The sequence below is a fragment of the Notamacropus eugenii genome, chromosome 5, assembly GCF_028372415.1.
Source record: "Notamacropus eugenii isolate mMacEug1 chromosome 5, mMacEug1.pri_v2, whole genome shotgun sequence".
Taxonomy (NCBI): Eukaryota; Metazoa; Chordata; class Mammalia; order Diprotodontia; family Macropodidae; genus Notamacropus; species Notamacropus eugenii.
The window spans coordinates 199,988,127-200,006,047 of NC_092876.1; the positions used below are offsets into that span (position 1 = coordinate 199,988,127).

General features: G+C 36.0%; 1 protein-coding gene across 3 annotated transcripts in view; it reads right to left on the bottom strand.

Annotated features, from left to right (window-relative positions):
- Positions 1-1,957: 1,957 nt before the first annotated feature.
- The window catches only part of HSPH1 (heat shock protein family H (Hsp110) member 1), a 31,431-nt gene continuing 15,467 nt past the window's right edge, over positions 1,958-17,921 (bottom strand). For 2 of the 3 annotated variants that reach the window (XM_072611857.1, XM_072611859.1), the window contains exons 9-18: positions 15,644-15,750; positions 15,231-15,364; positions 13,479-13,687; positions 11,750-11,881; positions 7,838-7,975; positions 6,469-6,594; positions 4,405-4,512; positions 3,980-4,099; positions 3,507-3,668; positions 1,958-2,872 (exon numbers count right to left, since the gene is read on the bottom strand). In XM_072611857.1, the coding sequence (XP_072467958.1) occupies positions 2,669-2,872; positions 3,507-3,668; positions 3,980-4,099; positions 4,405-4,512; positions 6,469-6,594; positions 7,838-7,975; positions 11,750-11,881; positions 13,479-13,687; positions 15,231-15,364; positions 15,644-15,750 (1,440 nt within the window). In that variant the 3' untranslated portion in view covers positions 1,958-2,668. The remainder of the gene's footprint in view (positions 2,873-3,506; positions 3,669-3,979; positions 4,100-4,404; positions 4,513-6,468; positions 6,595-7,837; positions 7,976-11,749; positions 11,882-13,478; positions 13,688-15,230; positions 15,365-15,643; positions 15,751-17,921) is intronic. The other variant, XM_072611858.1, reaches the window with a different exon arrangement.

Below are 17,921 nucleotides of genomic sequence, written 5' to 3' on the forward strand. Positions count from 1 at the left end.
AAGTATGCTGATTTTTCTACTCAAGTCTTTCTTCCTCTTCCTTTTCAAATTTCAACTCAAATATAACTCCTACGAAAGCAATCTTACACCCAGTCTTAATATTTCTCCGTTTGACCTGACCCTTTCACCCCTATTACACACTCCTTTGTATTATACTTATTTACCCTTTAATACCTTTTCTTCCCCTAGACTAAGTGCCTTGAAGGGACGAAACTAATTTTAACCCCTGTAATGCTCAGTTGTGTCAATTCTTGTGATCCCATTTGGGGTTTTCTTGGCAAAGCTACTGGAGTGGTTTGCCATTTCCTTCTTCAGTTCATTTTACAGATGAGGAACAGGTAGAGTTAATTGACTTGCCTAGGGTCACACAGATGGTAAATGTCTAAGGCCAGATTTGAACTCCTGAAGATGAGTCTTCCTGATTCCATGCCCAGGGCTCTCTCCACTGCACCACCTAGCTGAACACCCTGTAATACCCACTGCCCAATCGTGTACTTTACGAACAGTAGAGGCTGTTTGGGGTACTGAATTAAGGCAGAAGGAAAGCATGTAATACATTTTCAACAATACATTTAGTTTTCAGATCCATTAACAAATGCATTATCACTTAACACCTATTAAATCTGTTCTCCAGTAATAGTTTCGGGAATTTGTTGTTCTACACCTTGAAGAATAAGTGCTATGATAAATGTTGGAGAGGATGTGGGAAGAGTTGGAACACTAATTCATGGTTGGTGGAGTTGTGAGCTCATTCAACCATTCTGGAGAGCGGTTTGGAACTATGCCCAAAGGGCTACAAAAATGTGCATACCCTTTGACCCAGCAATATTGCTACCAGGACCGTATCCCCAAGAGATCATAAAAATGGGAAAGGGTCCCACATATACAAAAATATTTAAAGCAGCACTCTTTGTAGTTGCCAAAAACTGGAAATCAAGGGGATACCCATCAATTGGGGAATGGCTGAATAAATTATGGTATATGAATGTAATGGAGTACTATTGTGCCATGAGAAATGATGAACAAGACTTCAGAGAGACCTGAAAGGACTTCTATGAGCTGATGCTGAGCGAAAGGAGCAGAACCAGAACTTTGTGCACAGCAACGACCACAGTGTGCGAGTTTTTTTCTGGTGAAACTTCATAATACTGCAAGAACTTCAAAAAAAAAAAAAATTCCCAATGGTTTTCTAAGGCAAAATGCCTTCCACACTCAGAGAAATAACTATGGAATTCATTTGCAAAATGTAGCAGACTGTGTGTGTGTGTGTGTGTGTGTGTGTGTGTGTGTGTGTGTATTATGTTTTGATTTGTTATGATTTCTTCCATTTATTTTAGTTCGTCTACACAAGATGACTATAGTGAAAATGTATTCAAGTTGTGGTGGGGTAAAAATCTAAGTTTTATGGTAATGATTGTGGAACAGTAAAATAAATTAAAAAAAAAAAAGTGCTTAACAGTATTACCGAGCCTAAAGGAATGGGTACTTCAAACAATGTAAATTCAGAATTACTGGCATTCTACTACCAAAGCATGTTTTAGTGTGTTTTTGTATTTGTGTGTGGAAGGGATGGATGGTGGGGAACAAATGGTAATACAAATAGGCTAGAGATGCCACCTAAAATGGTGTATCTTTGTTTTCATAAGTAATAGTAATTACTATATTGTTTTATATATATATATATATATATATATATATATATATATATATATATATATAAAACACATTTTACATATAACAAAACTAAGGTACCCCCAACAAGTTGCTTATTATACTCTCTGCACCTCAGTGTTCAGTCCTTACAAAATATTAATGTTAGCCATTTTGAACTAAAGAAAAAGGTACTGTCATTTTATAAATTGGAAAACACATGTGAAAAGGAAATTGGGATTTCACAAAGAGTGGCCTGTACTGTAAGCTTCTATCAGTGTTTACAAATAACCAACAAAGCCAATAGTTTAGAAATGACACCATTGTATGAACTTTATTATTAAAGCTCATTAAATGCTTCACAATACCAGTTACAACAGGACCAACATTTCCTCCATTGGTAAACCTCCACAGGACAATGTACTGTTTAGCAAGAGATAAATTTTAAGTTTTTGTTCTGCATGCTACTAATACATTTCATTATCTTTTGTTTTACCTGATGAAACATAAATAATAACAACAATGAAGAAAAAAATCCTACCCTATTAGACAATTTTGAAAAGCCCTTATGAAGTCAGATTTAATCATATTTACACACATACACACCCACACACATGCAGAAATGGAGGGTAAGATGCAAGAAAACTACCTTGGCAGAAACAAATGCTTAAAGATTTTTAGTCACAACCCTCTTGAATGAGCAGTACATTTTTTTTTTCCAGAAGACAAAATCAACTTCATCCTTACTGATGCAAATGGTTAATACTGCACAGAAGCTTAGTATGAATTCACAATTCCACAGGAATCTGAAAGTTACCAAGGCAATTTTCCCTTTTAGGATCATAATGACTACAGACTTAAGCTTTGCATTTTTCCATATAATACACAAAAAATTTCTAAACATCCTTAAAAAAGAAAATATAAATAAGTCTCAGTATGTCTTTTAGAATTACATACTACAGCAAAAAATATTTTCTTCATCATTTGTTGGTAGTGACCCTGCTTAACTCCAAGTGACTTAGTCCAAATCCATGTGAATGGTGCTGTTGTCACCAGGATGACAATCTCCATTCTGATGTAGGCCTTCAGCATTCAGGTCATTTTTTACTTCAAAATCTTCATTCTTATCCATATTGGGGCCATTCAACGTTTTTTCCTGCTTGGGAGATTCTATTTTTGGTTTTGGTTGTGTTACAACTGGTTCACAAGTATGGATTAATTCCTGAGGCAGAAAGACAAAGAGAGGTTAGCTCAGATTTCTTCATGCCTTTTTGGAGAGATCTTTCTTCTCTACTTTCTGATTTCCTTATCCAATGGCAAGCTAGCCTGCTAAAATGGAACCTTACATACTGAACTCTTCTATAAATCTGAGATTTGCAGACTGAATAAAGACAGACCAAACATTTTCACCATGACATTCTTCTGTGCAGGAGTTTCATCGCTCTCATTAGGGAGAAACCTGGACTGTGGTGTCACCGGTAAGAACTCAAAGTTTTGGAGGTTTGGAGGATGGCCAGGAGCACTGAGGTTCATGGTCACAGAGTTAGGATGTGGGAGAAGGGGACCCAGAAGCTCTTCCTGGCTCCAAGGCCGGCACTGCACTGAGTTTCTCCTCATTTAAGACTCTCTTGTTTATGAGATTTCTTTGTTTTCTTTGCCTTTTTCTAGGGTATGTGATTCAATCAATCAATAAGCATTTTTTAAGTGCCAGGCAAGAAGGGTTCAGGTAAAGGTGAAAGGATAACAGGAGCAGGTTCTCCAAGGCTCATCTGATAAATTTTTCTCTGGAGATACAATTTCAACAGAAAGGTGTTAAAGACTCAGGGAAGAAAACAGGGATACATGGCAACACTCACCTCTATCTTTATTTTTATTTCACTGCCACGCACAACTGGGTCCTGATCAAGGCTTCTTTTAGCCTGAGCATTCATGACATTATTCATCCACTCCATTGTTTCATTGACAGACTTTTCAACTTTCTTCATTTCTGATTCATCAATGTGGATGTATTTCTCATCCTAAAGTAAGCAAAACTGGTTATTTTATGTAATTAAAAAGCTGATGGTACATCTGAAGTAAAGCGGACAGTTAATGAAGCACATGGAATACATTAAAATCTTTGAAGGGAACATCAATTCCTTCCCATAATATTGTAATTGGTTTCTTGGCAAATTCTCCAGTGTAGTTGATGGGACAGGGGAGGACTACCCAATCCAAAACGCTAATTTCCCTTTTTTCTGAGGGAAATTTTGCGGAAGTTGCCCAGTCGGCTTATTTGTTAATGGTAATTTCTATGTAGTTTTCACCGGCCACATATAAAAGGACTCACTTTATTCCTGTAGTCTCCTGCTATTTTCGCATAGTGTTGCAGCCTTCGTCCTAATTCTTCAAACATTCTTGGTCGTTCCTCAGCTTCTTGAAACCTAATCTTAATTGGAGTGCCCAATTTCTAAATCAAAACGAGACACATGACAACCATTTCATTTATTCTGTAAGACTTAGCTGACTTTTATAAAAGAAAAGAATAGCCCAAGGGTGGGGGAACCTCTGGCCTCAGCACATGTGGCCCTCTAGGTCCTGAAGCACAGCCCTTTGATGGAGTCCAAGTTTTACAGAGGACATCCTTTTAAGGGAATTTGTTCTGAAGTTTGGATTCAGCCAAAGGACCACACTTGAGGATCTAAAGGGCCATATGTGGACGTGAGGCTGCAGGATCCTCACCCTTGAAATAGCCCCTACGCCCAGGTGTCCTACCATTAACTGGTCCAACTTGTCAACATATGCTTGTTTGGCTTGGTCTTCTCCCTCCTCATATAGCCAGTCTTCAGTCTCAGTCAAGAGTTTCAGGAAATTTTGATGATCCTAGAAAATGAAAGTTGAGCATTCAGATTTCGCTTTACCATTACTAAGTCTAGGCATTCTTATTTTATAAAAAGTGCTGACGCCTGCAAGATGTAGGTCTTGTTCTGCTGAGCTGTACTGGTTATAATGTCTACTTAAGCCCTCAAAAAAAACCAAAGGAAGGAGAGAGGGAACCAACATGACTGATATCCTGCCCCAGATATATGGGATTTACTTTCTTCAAATGAAATAAGTCAGAATAAGAATATTAAGTGGATTTGCATCAAATAATAGTAAAATATATAGTATTTATTTGTTATATATAAAATTCTTCCAAGAGTAAATTAGCAAAATCATCATGGCATTTCTAATCAGTAATCTGTGACATCATAACCTTGAGGTTTCAATAATTTCATCTTGAAAATATATACATTATTGTGCTTATAATGCAATTTGAGGAGTCCAAGTAATTTATAAACAGCCTGATGTTACTGCACTTGGCTCAATCTCTCAAGGGATTATACCAGTAATTTCCAACTTTAAGGTAGGTTGAGGAGACTAATTCTTCTTTCCACCATGTATTTGTATGGTCTCAAGACCTCAAGGTAAAATTTTCATTAAATTTCAAAATATCTCTATTAGGAATGCAAGAAGTAATGGCTGTACTGCAACACTCAACTTCAGTACTCATCTTTAATTAAGATCAGGTGACAGCAGGATTGATCAAAGAGCTAACATCTTGGATGTTAGTCAATAAGTCTATTCACTAAATTATATCATCATGCAAGCTTTCAGATAAATATTTAAATCAACTGTTTATAACCCAAATTCATGATTTTATAAATTTCTCCCTAATTCCTGGAGTTTCAAGTGGCTTATCCAGAACTGTCATCTCCATCCCACCCCTTTATGCTCCCAAACTCAGTAGACTCTAAAGCTGACCAGAATGCTGTATGCTACTAAAATACAGGGGTCTCAAAATGAACTGGATTGGACTACCCTTGGAGTAACCTAGGAAGAGACCTGAAATGTCCAGCATCTGTCCTAGAAACATTCTTAGTCTTCCTATGACCAGCTAGGCTTCCAATTTAGAAAGAAGCTACTTGGAATCAGGCCTACTAAGCATTTATTAGACACTTCATGTACCACTGCATATATTTTGTACAAAAACAAAGATAATGTCTTTGTAAATGTATGTATGTATATTTGTACCTACTTCTTCAAATAGTTTTAGTGGTTCCTCATCTTCTTGAAACCTAATCTTAATCGGAATACCTAATTTCTAAATCAAAACAAGATACATGACAACCATTTCATTTATTCCTCAAAACTTCTGCAAGTTTTGCAAAACTAAGCAATAGGCTCTATACACATTAACTGATCCAACTTGTCAACTTATCATATGTAGATATTTATCTACTTATATCAAGATCAATCTGGAAATAATTTGTATAGGTGATAAATGAACCCATGGGAACTGACAAAGTCACCCAAGAAATCCAGGAGAAAAAGAGACCCTAGGATAGAATCTGGAAATATATATAGACTGGGGTTGAGATACAGATAATGACATTATGTGAGAAAGGGCAGTTAGAAAGGAGAATCATGAGAGGCCACTCTCAGCAGCATTCTTCATCTGAACTGAATCTGGGGACGTGATTAAAAAAAAAAAAATCCAAAACCCCAAAACAAAAAATCTCTCCAGAAAATTGCCAAGGACAAAAAACTATACAGCTTAGGTTTGTGACTTTGGTTTCTACAAGTCACTGGGGTGTTATGTAACATAGGCTTGCTTGTCATCAGTACTCCTCGCCATCTGAAAATGGAGCTCTGGTTGACAAGTTTCAAATATACTGGGTTTCAGTTTCTCTAAGCTTGGGCTACACAATGCTCTGTGGACCAGAAAACAAAATCTGATAGCCAATAGACTATTATCCATCAGGAAGATTAAGTCTCATAGTTAGAAAGCTACTATACCAGTTCACATATGAACTTTTCATAGGGCCCAGACAGCTTATCCCTGAATTCATAAACATATTCTTCTACTGCATTTTTGGCATCATTCCTTTCTTTCTCCAGCTTGTCTTGCATGATCATCTTGCCCTGCAAGAAGAAATAAAAATTTATCTCAGATATTATGCTTATCAAAACTTTCTAAAGAGAGCCCAAAGCTAATACACATTTTAAAAACTGACTGCACGATCATGTGCATCAAATACAGTTCTGGTTTATGAGTCAACACACTTTGTTCTCAGGATAGAAAGAACTATGTAGGCAAATAACTTCATGACATTTTAAACCCAAAACAGTGGCTATCCTTGCTTAAGATAATAAGTGCAACTATTTTATTAGTGAGATTTGCTATTCTACCCATAGACAGTGACCCTGCCCCCATCATCTACAATAAAACTACTGCAGTGAGAAGGAAAACTGGATCCCCAAATGCTCTTAGAGACAGCATCCTGGAATGACTGGGATAAAAGACTTCAAAATTTGTGTCCATTCCAGCAGTCACTTAGCATAAAACTTAATAACAACATCATGTTTGCATAAGTGTCATTCACAACAGAGAGATGGCACAGTATAAAGGAAAGAGTGCTAGATCAGGCATGAAATACTGACTTTTCCATTCACTACCCTACCTATATATGACTACACACATGCACGTGCAGGCCTTGTGCAGGCCTGTCTTACATCCTCTCCATTTTCCACAAGCCACCCGAAATCCTTTCTCAGCCCACTAGTGGAGGCCAAATTTTGTGCAAGCATGTGTTACACTTTCTCAGGTTCCTTGTTGCCCACTCAATGAATCTCCAAAGAGTCTACTGACACAATACTTTTATAAGACCAAAGTTAGTCAAGTGTTTTACATAGTGAGTCTCACAACTCTGTAATGTAAGGTACTATAGATTATTATCCCTATTTTATTGATGAGGACACTGAGGCTCAGTTGAGTCAAATGGACCCAAAGCCCAGCTATTTTATTTGCAACAGAGTTATCTTTAAAAGTTGTTTTTTTTTTTTAAAGCTTCCTCAAACATGACCAACATTCGTCCATGAAAATGCAGTTCACATCAAATATATGCATTAAGAAATTTACGTTAAATATGCTAAAGCTTAGCTATATAAACAAACGAAGACAGTTTCACTGAGACCTTAAGTGTTGTTATAGTTTAGGGTTCTATATGACCATTTACAACTGACTTTTGATTTTATTAGTACTTATGTATTTTTCTATTTTTGTTAGTTCAAGTTAAAATAAACTTATTTGAACACATACACATAATGAAGAATACATCAGCCACAGTAAGACTTTTATAAGAAAATACTTTAACTGGAAACTTACTTCTGTTTCAATATACATATTGAGAAGGTCTTTTCCCAACTGCCAAACCAAGTTTGCTTCAATGGGAAGCTCGACATTCACCACCTTTATTTTGGGTTTTTTAGCTTCTGGAGGTTGATCTACTTTCTTTTCATTTGCCTTCAAGAGAGAAAACAATTCTTAAGTATTCCTTTTAAAAAACCACACAGACACATTTACACAAATAAAATGGGACTTAATCTCTAGACTGAGAAGCCATCTCTTCCATCTTTACAGTAAGGGCCATAATCAGTCACAAAGATGGGATAGGGCCATATGACTGAACTTATGTACAACTACCAATAAGCATGTATTCTAATGACTAACACCTCATCATCAGGATTTTTCTTCTATCTACTTAAATCTCTCCCATGATGTTTATGCTATCCTCACAGAATTATGCCCCAGGCCCCTTATGTCTCCATTTCCGTGGCTCTTCTGTGATCTCTTCACAATCTCAACATCCTTACTTTAAGAAGAATGTGATAGTACTTTAAATGAAAATTCATTCAGTGCTACTTACAATCATTATTTCTACATCCCAGGATTACCATGTACTTTTACAAAACTAGGAGATGTCCAACAATCTGGACAATCACTATGGTTAATGTGACTCTGGATTTTTGCTTAAAGAAATTAATATCTAATGGGGATTTTGAACATTTCTCATTCCAGCTACTTATGCCTTTGGTCTTTTCACTACTTTTAGCCAGTTTTGCAGCTAAGTGACAGAAAAAGGGTCTTTAAAAAAAAAAAAAAATTGTTCTGACTCAGCAGACACCAAAAAAATTTTGTTTTGTAAACACAAGGATCAAATGAGGTTCAGAAATTCTTCTTATACGTGTTTGTCATCCATGCTTTCCCCTCTCTACTATTCCAAGGGTATGTAGTTCTAGATTCTGATCACAAGATTAACAACTACAAAAATTCAGACTTGCCATACTTATCAATGTGATGCAAGCTGATCAGGTAAGAAGTATTTCAATGAACAACTATGATGCTCAAAGTAGGAATAAATAGAGTATAGCCAGTCCGTAAGGTACTATAGGATATTGTGCAAAGGATCTTAAGAAAATTTACGGATAAGAAGGATAGGATAAGATAGAAATTTACAGATCATACGAGACAAGCTTGTTTAAGTTACAGAAGGGGACTGAGGCTCAGAGAGTTGGGGATCTAAGTTCACATAGCTTGTTAGCTAAGTCTGTCCTTAAATTTTGACCAAAATTGTTTCTACTAAAAAATTCCTCTTAAGCACTAGGAAATACCAATAGTAATAATTCACATTTCTACTCAGTGACTAGCTTATGAATGCTATAGCCTCTTCCACCAAGTGGAGGAACAGATATGGCAAGTGTCAAAACACCCCACCCCTCCCCATACTGACACCTGGGTCGTTAACAAGGATGCACAACAGTGAATAAAGGACAGACTATTTATCTGAAAGACTAAGTTGACTAATGATGTAACTACTCTGTACTTCAAAATGTTATCTAAAAGAAGCAATAAAGATGCTGACAAGAAACTACATTTGGGCATTCCACCTGGACCAATCATCATCTCCTCCTCCCAAGAGGAATATATCTACAATTTGACTATCCAGATAGCCATCATTAATACTGGCACTGTTAACTGATGCTACCAGTACTGATTAAAGGAGAGTAAAAGTGAAGAACTGTTAGAGGGAAGCAATGCTCTCCTGACATACAAGGTTTACAGAAAACTAAAAAATGTGATCAGTGGGTGAAAGATGAAGCTAAAGAGTGGCACACAGACTAATAAAAGAATGACTATTTCTACCCATAGATCTAAAGAAGGCATAAATAACAATCCATATGTCTAATGCCACTGAGTAGCTATAGAGAGCCAATTCAGGATCCCTGTTTTTTTAGAGTAGATCAAATACTAAATTTTGCTTCTGCTGTTTGGGATGAAATTCTGTCAAGCACAGAGGTGTGACCAGCTAATTTAAGGCTACTGTTGCTACACAATGAAAAAAAAAAATTGGCAAAGCTACTGGACCTGATGACAGATCAATGAAGTCATTAGGCTGAAAAGGCAAAGGTATTGCTTATATGTCTGCATAAACTGTTGATATTTAAAGATGGATATTTAAAGAATAGTAAACGGAATTTAAAAGTTTCAAAAAGAACCTTTTTTTGTAACTCAAGAAGGAAAGCAATTGACAAGCATGGCTATTATTTTATTATAACTTAGAATCTGAAAATTTCCTACCAGAAACATGTGGCAATTATTAAAAACTGGTGATCAGAATAGTGTTTCATTTTATCCTCTCTATCAGAATGAAGAAAGAAAAGCTATATAATAAAACGAAGTTCAGTGTCTCCATGCAGCCATGTTTGATGGTGCATCAATAGGGGACCTAGGAGATGTGGTCAATATCCTGGAGAATTGAGAAACTCCATAAATTTTGCTCACAAAGACAACTATTCATGAGGGTTGTTACGTTAACAATCATATTCCTGAAGCACACATTTAAGCGTTTGACTATTCTGCAACAGCAAAACACTAAAAAGATGACTTTGGTTATGACCTATATAAACAGGAGTGCCTACTGTGTGCAGCACACTGCTTTAAGTTCTAGGAATAAAAAGGCATAGTCTTGGTCCAAGATCAGAAATAAAGAAGTGAAAACTAAATAATTTCTATTACTTGGGCAAACACAGTCTTATCAGAATGTATACTGTGGAAACAAGATAAAGACCACTACCAGGACCTCTGAGAGGTAGATTTTGGTACTAACCAAAATTGACTAAAAAGGAATGTCAGGCTTGTACTATGGCAGTGGAATGGGGATTTAAAAGTGATGATTTGAATACCTTCAAATCTATTGAACCACCTTGTCTTTTAACTAGGTGGATCAAAAGGGAAGAAACCTATAATCAAACTCTAAAATTTGATCAGAAAGATAAATGGACAGCAGAGAAAGTACCCAAGATCTTATGATGTCACAAGATGTATGTGTCACAAGTATGGTAAGTGACTGAAAAGTCATGACACTAGAATCACTTTAAGGGACTAACTGAAACAAAGCCTGAAGCAATATGGTATAAAAATGTGAAACATGCAGATGGAAAACCACAGAATTTGTCAGAAAATTCAATTATTAAAAAATGGAGTTACTTTTTTTGAGTAAAAACTTTGGACATAGAAAGCAGAAAGAGGCCTTTTAGATGGATAGTTATTAAGAGGACAAATTTTTCATGCATTCAGTGCAAAAATGACCAATAGCAAATTAGTTTTTAGTTACAACTTGTACATGCAGACCATCATCACCAACTGAATATTTCAGATGTTCTATTAGAAAATATTGAGAGGTGGCTGTATAAATGCAAACAAGCAGCTGCATGGTGTTGCTGCTTGGTGTTACACATATTAATGTAAAAGCCATATTTTGGGGGAGGTGAAGACTGTTTTTAAAATGCTCTGCTCACTACTAGTTCTTCATAACTTTCTCAACACAATACAAAATGACTTCAGGAGAAAATATACTAAGAATCCATCTACCTACACATTTATTTTCTGACAAGTTAAAAAGGTAAAACCAACTCAAAGTGGTCAATTAAAAAAAGATAAACACACCTCAGGGACACATGCAATACAATTATATCTATGTCTGCTGCCATCAAGAGTTAATATCCCAAGGAAATGAATTAACTAATTTTCTACTACGGAATGGCAGCAAATCAAAGATTCTCTCAGTTAGAAGCTTTCAGAAATAGAGCAAAACATTGGATTGACTTCAGTGTTGCTATTCAAAAAAAGGTTAACATAAAAATCCTATGTAAGAAGAATAGGTTAACTTTGTATGGTATGATTAATGCTTACACGTTGTAATATTGTCTAATGGAACAAACTAGAAAAATCACTCACTTTGTCAGCATCAGGGATTTTGTTTTCTTCAGAGGGAAGGTCAGGTGAAGGGGGACACTGTGGAGTTTGTTGACCATCAGTTTGTACCTGGGGCTGTGTTCCAGCGTCACTGTTGTCTTGCTGGATATTTTTCTGAAATGAAAGCCCAGGCACAAAGGATGTAGAAAGCATGTGTACTTGATTTTATTAAAACTAAAGGGCATCAAAAGTCAGTACACTCAATCTCTGCTATATTGTAGGGAAAAAAGTGTCTGATCAAAGCAAGCTGAATACAATAATGAAACTGAGAAATTTCCAACCTGTAAAAAAATTTGGTTGAAATTAACATAGCTCTTTTAAAAAGTAGGCAACATGATGACAACCACCAAGTGTGACAACTTATACTTCAGAAACGTACACAATTCTCCAAGATCCATAATGCTGGGCTCTCAAAAGTGACAGCCCTTATTCTATGCTCTGGCCTCTGGTAAGATTTTCACTCTTGGATGCTGGCGTTCAGGATATATACAGCCAACTCTCAATTACATGGAGAGAATGCCCTCATCCTTGCGATCTGTAGGTTAAAGCAGGGTTCTCAATTTTTCAATGTGGCTGTGGACACTCCACAGGGGTTACAAAAGCAGAGAGAGGCTATTTTGCTTGGTAGACAGAGCAAAGAAGTCTCACTAAAAGTTTAGTGGGGAACGTTTTGGGACTATATGAAACAGTCACCCGACATCACCAGATGATTGAGAGTTGGCTATAGCTTCTTTCTTTCTCTGAGGAAAGCCCCAAACCCTTATCTGTACACTTTGAGACTCCCTTTCAGTCATATAGGTCCCTGGGGTGGCTAAAGCAGTACATGATTCCTGTAAACATTACTAGGAGTCCAAAAGGCAGGAGAGAGGAAATTAAGCAAATTTAATTAATTAAATACCAATAAATTAAAACTAATGAAGAAACACCTGAAAAAGAGACACTGGTAAACTTAACTCGATCAATTAAATGGACTGCAATTTGCCCAGTATCACTGAGGTTTGGGGTGGTATGTTCTTTAATTTACAATTTTAGTTTTGCTAGCCAAGTTCCTTGACCAAAGTCTAACAACTATGTCAATGAGTTGCTGTGCTTTAGGGTTTTCTCTCAGTGTCACTCACATATGCAGGCTGCTGTTATTCTTGTCAAAGAAATCTGAGATCTTTGTTATTATACAGGAGTTCTCCATCATTCAGTAAGTAATGAGTTATGCTCTTTTTAAACTAGTGTTTAAAACCACAAAAAGAATAAAAAATAAATCATTCAGAAATAAATGCCAGTTGTTTCCATGCAGGGTGATAGGGTAGTTTGATATCAGCCTTAATATTTATTAGACAAACCAAGTAGCTTTTTCTATGGTATAAGTGAGGTAAGCAAAACAACATTCAATGAACACCTATCATATGTACACTTTCAATTATTTCTACCTCATGTATAGCGGCATACAGAAATTAACAAGATCTGGAGTAACATTTAAATTAGAAACTGCTTTGCTTCTGGTAACAGCTTAAAGATAAAGGACAAACCAAAAGTTTGATCATATCTGATCAAACTATAAAACACATTTCTCAATGCATTATTACTACTACTTCCTTTAAACAACTTTTGATAGGTGAGGATAAATAAAATTTATTTTTAATTCCCTCCCACAATCCCCAGAAAACGGGCCCTGTACCACTATATGTACACTTTATACTCACGTCCCCAAACTTACATCAATGTCTGCATTTTCAGGTGGAGGTCGGCTCTGATGCTCCACGTCCGTTTCAATGGAGGAACCCTCACTTTCTTCTGTTGGGATTTTCTCTACCATTGATGCAGTCGATATTGTAAAAATGCCATGAGTGTTGACACGTACTTTGACTTTGACTTTAGACTTCTCTCCATCTCTCTGAGCTGAAACATTCTGGACTACAAAGCGGCCTAAAATGGAGAACACATTTGGAAGAGTGTCAAAGACTACAAAATGGATATGCCACAAAATTAGACTTTAGAAAAGAACAAAGGAGAAAACCAATAAATACACTCCAGCTCTAATAGGCTTCTCCCTCTGGCCCTCTATTAATCTAGTGCTTACATTTCTTTGCAGCCCTACTCTATGTCCCCTCCTTCTTTCAAAAACCATTCTCAAACAACTCCAGTGTATAATTCTGCCTTCTCTTAATTCCTGGATGATTTAGTTTGTACTGAACATTATGCAGTCTGGAATATATACTAATATATTCTCTAAGGCTTTTTTTAGATTGGTTGGTCCATACTCTCATCCTGACTCCTAACTTCAATAATGAGGGTAATAAAATAGAATAATAATACTACTTAACACTGAGATACATCTACCATGTGCCAATCGCTTTACAAACATTATCTCATTTGATCTTCACAACAACCCTGGGAGGTAGATGCTAGGAATACCACCCCCCCTCCCCAATTTACAGATAAGAAAACTGAAGCAAACATTGACTTGCTCAAGATCACACAGCCAATTCAGTGTCTGAGGCAGGATTTGAACTCTGATCTTCCTGACTTCAGACATGCTGCTCTATTCACTGTGCCACCTGCTGTCCCACATTCCTCTTAAAACATAAAACTCACATAAAAACTTAGATCAAATTCAGCATGTAACACTTTTAGGATACATCAAACACTATACCCTACCTTCAATCTGAACTATAACTTTCTTTAATGGGTCTTTTAAAGAGAGTAATTTTAAATGATTATAAATTAGTTAATTCTACCTTCCCTGTCTATGTTTTTTGAGGAGAGAAACTGTGGAGGATTTATAACTCAGAATATAAAAATGTTAAAAGTGATTTTAAAATTTCATTGTCATGTTTGAAATAATTTCAAAGATAGCCACAAAAGTAATTACTGTTTAAAAAAAAAAAAAAGTTGATTATTAGGGGTTTGAGCTGGCAAGACATTGCAGGCTTTATTATTAAAAATTTTGGGGGTGGGTGGGGCTAAAACCTTCTAATATATAATATTCTCCTTTCTTGCACCACCAAGTCAGTTTCCTTATCTATAAAATGAGGGGCTCATACTAGATGACTGGCAGGGACAGATCTCAGTGATATGCATGAGACATACATGAATCCAGGCTCTAACATTTACTAGCTGTGTGACCAGAATCAAGTCATTTAACCTTTGAGCCTTAGTTTATTCATGCATAAAAATGAGGACACCACCTGTTAGTACTTGGAGCTGCTGTAAGAACCAAAGGAAAAGAAAGTGCTTTGCAAAATTTAAAGCACTCCATAAATGTGACAAACTAAAATGAATACTGAGAAGGAATCAGAAAAGTTTAATGTAATGACAGTGCTTTGTGATGTATCACCTTCTTTCTGAACTCAAATTCTATGTATAAAAAAGTGCTTTTAGTTGCAATATCCAGTGTCATGCATATGTTATTTACAACTTCATCTATATCATTTTGGGAAAAAACAGCAGAATGGTAACTTGTACTTACCAATTTTTGCTTCTGGATATGGAAAGCCTTCAGGATCAGAGTAAAAGGCTTCTAACTCAAAGGGACCTTTCCTATAAAAAGTGAGAACTTTGGAGAAAGGAGCAGCATGGTTCCTGCTGAACACTTCATGAACTCTAAAGTTAGAAGAGAAGGAAAATGTTATAAAAGAAGGTCATTAGTATTTTCACTTTATGCAGTAACATAACTTTCAACTAAATCTTAATAGTCAACCTGAAAACGATGCTCCTCTCTAACTCACTGTTTCACCTAAACACATATAAGAAATAGTGACAACTTTGATTCAGAGAAAATTCTGGCACCATCCATGAAAACCTTCCTAAAGCATATTAGTCATTTTTCTCCTTTGTGTTAAAAACAAAGAATATCTCCTTTAGAAAATATCAGCTACCTACCCTTCAGCATCTTCTGAGTCATTGTTCCAGACTAAAGAAATTGGGAAAGGAACTGCATCTGTGACTGAAAACTCTCGTACTTTAAATGCTGGGGAGAGGATGGCACACTGAAAGAAAAATATACAAGTTTATCATTGTTCCTTACAGTATGCTGTTAAGTCAGACTTTGCTTTAATTTTCTTTTCTTTAATACAAAGATGATATAATTGATGGCTTGGAATGTTTTTTTAAAACTCTGCATTGTTTATCAGGAACAAAAGATATAATGAAATACTTAATTATTCCAAATAAGAGTACATATGAGACACACAGAACAATTTCAACAGGACTGAGAAGGCTATTTATCTTAGAAAGACTACATAAGAACTCTGAATAGGGAGCTCTACTGTTTCTCAATGGTCTTTCTAGGATCACTGATACAAATAAGAGAATATGTAAAATCATTTCTGAAAAATCATGCATATGTTTAAATAAATTAAGCCACATGACCTGGTGCTCCTGTCCTCTACTTAATAAATAAAATAAAATTTCTAGGAAAATGATATAAGGATAACATACTCTGAACACATTTAACCTACAAGGTTATATATTCAATTCTATGTCACGATGTTCATATTATATTTTACAAATTGGAGAAAAGGGGAAATATTGGGGTAGGCACCTACTGCTGCTAAATTCACAAAAGTAAATAACTTAATTGAGAAGATCACCTATCTGACTTAGCAGATAGGCACTGTGTAGAATATCAACAGTCCTGCAGTGAGGTTTCTAGGACAAAGTCTAGCCCTAGGCTTTACTTTTTATCATTCTAGAAAAGTCACTTCACTTTTGGGGGACCTTAATTTTCTCCAATATAAAGCAGGGGCTGGGGAACATGGTTAGACCAAAGGTCTGCTAACACTAGCAGAAACAGCCTGGCCAAAGGAAACAATCAAATTTAGAGATGTTCCAAGAGGCAGAATTCAGTTTCTTTCAAAATGTTAAGCCAGTGATGTTCCACATTTCAGAGCTTGCATTTATTTCCAAAGTACTTGGCAAACTTTAAAATATAAATGATAGCTATTGCTGCTAACATCATTTATATTAGGTATCCCACAAAAAAGGTAGATTCCCCTCAAAGATATTATTTCTACACCTCTTGCTCTTCCAAGTTATGATAACCCTGACTTAATAGGGCAACTCTGATTAACACTGGTCTTACCACAGGCTCATACATGTATTTATATGTATATGTAATTACACGTAAATTTTTTTATCTATCATTGCTCCTTGGATCTAATTTAACATCTTCTTGAAACACAAATCTCCATCTTTTAAGGTTTAAGTTTTGCTTCAAGATTTAGTTTGTCACCTAAACAAAGCAGAGAAGAAGCAGGCATCTGATCTGGAAGCCTAATACAATGAATGAAGTTAACCCACCATTGGTCCAATTTTTTCTTAATTATCACTTGTTACTACAGCCTCCTATAATATTTTTCAACATAGATTTGAGGAAGAAGCTACTTAAAGACTATCTGACTTTCCACACCAACCTAATTTTCTATTGATGTTGTGTAAATTTGTCAAGATTTTTACCTGGCATGCTTAGCTGACCAGGGTGAAAGAGTGCCCAGGTGCTAAGTTGACAAAAAAAGAAAATGACAAATGTTGGGAGGCTGTGGAAAAGCAGAATCATTAAGGCACTATTGCTGGAACTATGAACTGGTTCAGACATTCTACAAAGCTATATGGACCCATGACCAAAAAGCTATTAAACTATGCGTACTTAGCAATCTATACATCAAAAAGATAAAAAAAACCACAAACCAGGGAGAAGACCCACGTGTACAAAAAAAGGCACAGAAGCTCTTTTTTCAGTGGCAAAGAATTGGAAATTGAGGAGTTCCCCCTCAACTGAGTAGTTGAATAACTTATGCAAAATGAATGGTATTCTACTATGCTGTAAGAAATGCTGAAGGGGACTGGCTTCAGAGAAACCTGGGAAGACTTGTATAAACAAACGCAAAGTAAAGCACAACTAGGAGAACAAATTATGAAAGAAAGTAATATTGTAAAAATAAAAATAAATAAATAAAAATAAAAAAATAAAAAACTTTTAAAGACTTAGAAACTCTAATCAACAAAACAAACAAAGATTTGAAAGACTCATGATGAAACATGTTTTCCACAGCCAGATAGAGAGGTAATGGACTCAAAAGAAAGGGTTGAAGCACATTTCTTTTTGGACTTGCTAATGTAGGAATGTGTTTTGTTTCACTATACATATTTGTAATGAGTT